We start from the raw sequence: 7,343 nt of genomic DNA, 5'->3' as shown, positions 1-7,343 counted from the left end.
CAGAAGATCAAATTGAGTTTATTATATTGTATGTAGATTGTTTGTTTCACTAACCCTTCAATGAAAATATGTTCATTTAAATTGGTTTAGATACTTATAATCTGAAAATTAAGTTGTATTTGAAAACCAACTTAGATCAATCAATGTTTTTCGAATTGGATCCGGCTCATAATTCATCTTACGTTCTTTAACATATAAAATGTGGTTCAATGACTTAAGTCCTTCATGGCATCGATTCCTTATCTTATAGTTTATTTTGAATAACATCACTTTATTGACTAAGTCTACCTCATCATCATCACTTATCTTATTGTTATGATGATAAGTCATTATCACAATCATCATATTAACGATGATGATGAGTCAGACTTAGCCAATAAATTGATGTTATTCAAAATAAATTAGAAGCGAAGGAATTAATGCCATGAAGGACTTAGGTCATTGAACCATATTCTATATGTTAAAGTGGAAGATATAAGTTATGACAAGCAAGCAATTAAAAAAACAGTGGCTTATTTAAGCTGTTTTTCAATAATAGTTTAATTTTCATATTATATATATACTTCATTAATTTGAATGATTGTATGTGTTTAGTAAGGTGTATGAAAAAACAAGCAATTTACATATTATATAATAAACTCAGGGTACTTTCCACAACAGTTATCTATTGTAAACACGGTGAAATGTTAATTATATTCCAAATAAATTGATGATGTTGGGTTTCGAACCCATTACCTATATATATATAACAATAATTGTTAATCGCAACCGTTGTGATAGGTAGCGCGCGTCATGGCTTATTATCACGGTCTCGCAACCGTGAAGGAAAGCACAAGACATACAACCACCCCTAACCTAACAACGGTTGGTCAAGCGTTGTGGCATCTCTTTTCCATCCGTTGTGGTATGAGTTTTCTGTAGTAGTTTAGTGCATCTAGACGTCGATAAGTATAAGAAATGGAAGGTTTGTGATTTGCATCTAAGTATTAAACTTATAAAATAGTTTCAAAATACAAACCAATTGTACTATTCAATGAAAAACAGAAACAATTACATAAATTATTCTGATCAAAACCATGCCACTTATTAAGCTTAAGAGCTCATACATTTATTGAAAATTAACAACCTTCTTCATTCATCTATCTCAACAGGATTCTCCATGGAACCCCCTGCGTCATTATTAGCTGGACTCTTCTTCTTTCTCACGATGGGAAGCTCAAAGTGACCACAAAGTAAAAGCTTAGGCTGAACTACAGTCTCATCACTGTTTGCAATTGTGGTTACCATTTCTTGCCTCCCCATATTCATGTCACTATTCTTCTTCTTCAGGCTTTCGTTTTCCATGTTAGCGAGTAATTTTAGAAAGCTAAAATCAGATGCATGAGATGCAATTCCAGGACCTGGAAAGGGCATTGTTGTTGTTCCATTAGAATACATGGTGTTAATCGGTAATGGTTCCGCTACTGGAAGTACCTTTGAGGTCTCTTCCTTCCACCTTGTAGCCATCTCTTCTAAAGTTTTATCCCTTAAAAGTGGCAGAGATGAATCTTCCAATATCGCATTCCAATTTCCTTCACCATATTTCTGAACACCGATCCACAAAGCATCTAGTTCGACCTCGGACCAACCCTCCACCTTAATTCGGGGAGTATATGCCCCTACAAGAATGAAAAAATATTATAGTTATTACCAATATATTACAAACCTATCTCATGTGTATGTACTAATTTTCCATATTTGATCATACCAATATGTTAATGAATAATTTCTTACCAGTCTTATCGAACTCGGGCATTGGAAGATTAGGGCTATGGTTCGGCGAAATCTGTCTTGGGCTTGAGACGATCTCCTTACCTTTGCCATCTTTTTTAGTATTGCTTGTGGAGTCCATGCAATAATCACTAAACATCATAAGCTTGTTGAGAGTATCATTGAAAACATGTTGTGTGGTGTTAGAGGAATTCGAAACTATAGCATTTGGCTGGAAATTGTGAATAAATATATAATCAGAAATATAGACAAGAAAATATATGTTTATGGCGAGAGATGGAATTAAAAAGGTAAAAACAATCAAACCCTCTTAGTTTCAGCAACATGGTCATCAACTTCTTCAGAAGCAGCTCTTGTTCTCTTGCGAGTATAATCCATGAATCCATCAACATTTTCCAAGTAATTCTTGATTTTTGATTCCATTCTTAGTGATTCTATTTAAAATTCACATATCCTTATTAGATTATTGTACATAAAATTCTATAATAAATAGCAGATATTTATCAAAAAGAAAGTAAATATTATGATAGATTTATATATTCAAATAAAAACTACATTATGTTCAGAAAAAAATCAATCGGTCAAGCTAGATATACATAGATCGACTAAGAATTTACCAAGGAAATAAATTTTATTTTCTTAAATTCTCAATCAATACAATATATTAAAACCTTTAACAAGCTATGGTAATAGATCATGCAATTGTAGACATGTTAAATGTTTGGACAATAATCACTCACATTGATTCAAACAAGAAGACCTTGTGAATATCAAAGGTAAGTATCCTGAAAATACAAAGACAAATAAGTTAGACAAATGGTTTCAATGGTGTAGTAAAATGCTAAAGAAATTGAGGATGTAATGAAATTTTAGGGAAAACCAACAACTAACCTGAGAAAACCAAATAAGCCTCTACACTCAGAAATGAACCAAATAAGCCTCTACATATATATGGATTTAATTTGTAATAATATTAGCATAAAAATGTTGTAGACATGTATATTCTATGAACTTGATTATATTATATTTTAAGAATATATATCTTTAAATATAAAACGTTTTAGAATTTTATGTATATTTATTATTCTTTTTAAAAGTTTACTTTATATTAATATATTATTAAATTGCGTTGGGTGGATATAAAAGTCAATATTTACTTTATTTTTAAACAAAAGATATTTGGTAATATTTGTACACAAATTATTTTAATTAATTACACTATTAATTTTGTTAATGTGGGTAAAATGTCTTAAGTCTTATAAATAGGAAAAGAATGAACATAATAATTAATAAGTCATATAATTTAATAACAAATTAAGTCTTATAAATAGGATTAGAATGAACATAATAAATAAATAATAAGTCATATAAGTTTGAAACAAATGACTTATTTTTTTATTTGAGACAAATGATTTACTCTCTTCATTTCATAAAAAGTGTTTTATTTTTATATTTTCTCTGTCTCAAAATAAATATTTTTTTTATAATAATTATAATTTTTTTATTATCATACTCTTATTTATTAATTTCTATTTTATTCAAGCACTCCACTAACTATAATTAATTAGAAATTTTAAAAAGAGAATAATTAAGTAAAAGTAACAAGTAATAAAGAATTGACGGATTAGGTATTTTTATGCATTTTAAAATACTTTATAAAAGATGTGTAAATACACTCTGTAATTTATGATTATATTTATAATAAATATGATAATAAACTACATAGTGTATTTACACATTTTCTATAAAGTATTTTTACAATGCATAAAAATATCCAATCCGTCAATTCTTTATTACTTGTTACTTTCACTTAATCATTCTCTTTTTATTTATTACTTATTTTTAAAGTATAATATAATATTAAATATAAATTTTTCTATTAAGAAGGATATTACCGGGGAATAAGCAATGTAGTATTAACTATTAAGAATAACAAAAAAAATTCGATTTTCTTAATTTAAAAAAAAAATCAAAGAGTAACATATGATAAAAAAGAATGGAGGGAGTAGAAAACACTTTTGTATATGGTTGAGCATGGAAGCCAATTGGATACTTCCTTGAATTTTCATAAATATTTATTATATTTGACTATTCATACACTTAAAAAATGATAAATAGAATAAATTACATATTATATATATATATATATATATATATATATATATATATATATATATATATATATATATATATATATATATATATATATATATATATATATATATATATATATATATATATATATATATATAATTAAAAAAATTCATCTAATCTTTTTCATAAAGGAAAATTGATTTTTTTTTAAATTCATTTAATAAATAATATGTCTGGATTATATCAAATACATGGAATAGAATCCAAAAACAAATTATAATAAGGAATAGAAGGAGTAAATAATTAAAATTTTGAAAGTTTTTGTATTTTCATTGGCTTTAGTTTATGAGCTCGTTTGGCCCAACTTTTTATCTACTTTTCTTCTCCTTATAAGAAGATGGAGGGCCAAACACATTTTTCATAAAGCTCTTATGAAAAAAAGTAGCTTTTTTTTAAAGACAAAAAATTGAATAAAAGTAGCTTGTAAAAAAGACGTTGAAACCAACTTTTTTGGAGCTTAAAACATGTTGTCGCGGTTCGAATCTCAACGAAAACACTTTTCTTTAAAAAAAATGGCGCTAATGTAGTAGATGGAAATTTTTCAATTTTTTCTACGGTTCATAACATCTAGAGTTATGTTTTATTTATTCTTTTTTTCTTCTTGTGTTTACATCATCATTTTTGTAGATACTAGTATTGTCCAACTTTTTATTTGTTTTATATATTATATCTTGTTTTATTGTATAATGATTTTCAATAATAATATTATAAATTTCTTCTACTATACACTAACTTATAGATGTTAATATAACAATTAAATAATACGCATTATATATATATATATATATATATATATATATATATATATATATATATATATATATATATATATATATATATATAACAACTTTTAAATTAAAAATAACTTTTAAAAAATAATCATAACCAAACAACTTTAACTTTATTTTAAAAGTTCTTATTTTTAATTTTAATTTTAAAGTAACTTTTAAGATTTAAAAAAGTTGGGCCAAATGAACTTATCATTTTTTCTCTTTTTTTATAGTCAAATTGCCATACCATGTGCTATCTAAAAACTTATCTTGTATTCAAGTAGGTTTCCACCTAATTCTATATATATTATTTTGTTATTAAAAAATAATTTTCATTTGTTTATTAAAACTTACTAGCATTTAAATAAGGAAAAAACTTCACAATTCTTTAGGTGTGATTTTTATTATTTTCCAATAAAAATATGAAAAGTGTATAATTTTCACTTACTATGCAAATTTCTCCTATTTTCACTCACTAAATCATATTTAAATATATTTATCATATTTTCATTGAAAAATAGTAAGAACCACACATAAATAATTGTACCTAAATTTTGTTTTTTAAATAAACACTCACGTATCCGTCTTTATTTGCACAAATAAGTGAAAATATAAACGATATATTTTTTGCGATTTTATTTTTTTAAATTAAATTATTTATAAATAATGTAAAAAAAATAATGAAATAAAAGTGATATGTAAATTGTTACATAACGTAAGTTTAAAATGAAAATTGAAAAGATATAATTGAAATATATATTTATTTTTAGTCGTTCTTTTAAATTTGATTGTGTCTAGCAAAAATTATTAAAATTTATTACTTTTATTATTCTTCTTGTCTTTAAATTTAAAATAATGGTTATGCTATTGAATTTATTAACAATTGATATTATTTTATACATTTATATTTTTTTGACAGAAAATTAATGGCAAAATACTCGTTTTGGTCCCTTAACTAAATTCATTGGTTCACTTTGATCCCTTATCTTTATTTCGTGTCACTTTGATCCTTTAATTTTCTAAAAGCAATCAAGTTAGTCATTCCGTTACTGGGCCGTTAGTCAAAGTCCAAAAACACGTTCCAGATGGCAGTTCAGTTGATGAGGTGGATAAGTGGAGTCCATATGACAAAGGAAATGAACGGTTGATGCCTATGTTAGCCAAAGTGACAGGAACATTGTTTCATTTTGTGATTTCTCCTAGACAAACACATCGGAGAGAACAAACGTGAAGCGACAAAGGCCAAGTTTCGAAGGTGGTGAATGCGATTGTAGAGACGACTGAAGGCGAAGTTCTGATTCCAGGTAAGTAAAACATACACGTATTCGTAACTGGAATATGGAAATCTGCATATTGTTGGTAGATTTAGGGTTTTCTGCAGATTTAGGGTTTTGGTAGATTTAGGGCTTTCTGCAGATTTAGGATTTTGGTAGATTTAGGGCTTTAAATGTTTGTTTTGGTCTTGTGTTAGGTGACGATTACTGCTTGAATACTGGTAATGGACAAATTTCTGAAGCTCACAATTCACCATAGTGGTGCATTCGTTGATCCTAAATTTAGTTTGTATGAAGGAGGCTTGGTAGCTCAATTGACCGTAGATGTTGATAAGTGATCTTATTTTGAGTTAGTTGGAACTTTGAAAGAGTTAGGTTATAGGGATAATGTTGAGAAAATGTATTACAAGGACCCATAATTTGAGATGAATGCCCTAGTTAATGACAATGGAGCTCTAGAAATGAAAGACCTCTAAAGGGTGCACCAAAGGGTTGATATCTATGTCGAACACAATTTGTCTCTACCTGATTATTTTGATGGTCATGTGGATAATGTAGATGAGGAGATTGACAACATTGTAGATGAGGTGGAAAAGTTGCTTAACAAGGTGCATGATGACATTGTGGAGAAGTTGAATAGAGCTAATGTTGGGAATGGAGGTTCCAGTGCTGCAATGAATTATGGGAATGTTGTTCTTCAAGAAGGTGGTATTGGATTGAATGATGGTATTGTTGAGGTGGAAGAAGCTGACAATCTTGGATTGAATGATAATTTTGTTGGGGATGGGGGAGACAATGTTGGTGTGGAAGCAAACAGTGTTGAAGTGGAAGCAAACAATGTTGAAGTGGAATCAACAATGTTGGAGTGGAATCAACAACTGTTAAAGTGGAATCTATAACTGTTGGAGTGGAAGCAAACAATACTGGTGAGGATGAGAGCTACCAGTATGATAGTGCTCTTGAAGTGACATCTGAAGATGAATATGATGAGTATGATAAGATGGATGAGAATGAGCTAGCTGATCTCCTTCTTTGTGAAAGTGATGGAAAGGCTAAGGGGAAAGGAAATTATGGAGAAGATACGAAAAAATACAAGGGGAGTGATAATGATAGTGATGACAGTAGTGGAGTTAAGAGGAAGAAGTATCCAATTTTTAAAGTACCCAAAGATATGACCAATTACAAATGGGAGGTAGGCTTGTATTTTAACTCAAAGAATGACATTAAAGGATGCAATAACCACATATTCTATTCATAATGGTAGAGACCTAAAGTTTAGAAAAAATGACAAGAGAAGGGTGAAGGTGAGATGTAAGGATGGTTGTGAGTGGGAGGTGTATTTTGCCAATAGGGACAGCTGGACCTGGTTTCTAGA

The 7,343-nt window shown here is 28.3% G+C and overlaps 1 protein-coding gene across 1 annotated transcript; it reads right to left on the bottom strand.

Moving 5' to 3' along the window:
- Window positions 1-1,086: 1,086 nt before the first annotated feature.
- LOC131636450 (uncharacterized) lies at window positions 1,087-2,198 on the bottom strand. The gene is made up of 3 exons (XM_058907058.1): window positions 2,077-2,198; window positions 1,774-1,981; window positions 1,087-1,658 (listed from the first exon to the last, which is right to left on the bottom strand). Exons 1-3 carry the CDS (start codon window positions 2,191-2,193, stop codon window positions 1,132-1,134), a joined length of 852 nt encoding a protein of 283 aa, XP_058763041.1. The 5' UTR covers window positions 2,194-2,198; the 3' UTR covers window positions 1,087-1,131.
- Between the last annotated feature and the right edge of the window lie 5,145 nt (window positions 2,199-7,343).

This window comes from Vicia villosa, unplaced genomic scaffold (genome assembly GCF_029867415.1).
Source record: "Vicia villosa cultivar HV-30 ecotype Madison, WI unplaced genomic scaffold, Vvil1.0 ctg.001741F_1_1, whole genome shotgun sequence".
NCBI classification, from domain to species: Eukaryota; Viridiplantae; Streptophyta; class Magnoliopsida; order Fabales; family Fabaceae; genus Vicia; species Vicia villosa.
Note: the sequence above shows the minus strand (reverse complement) of the source record. Positions and strands in the feature narration are given on the sequence as shown.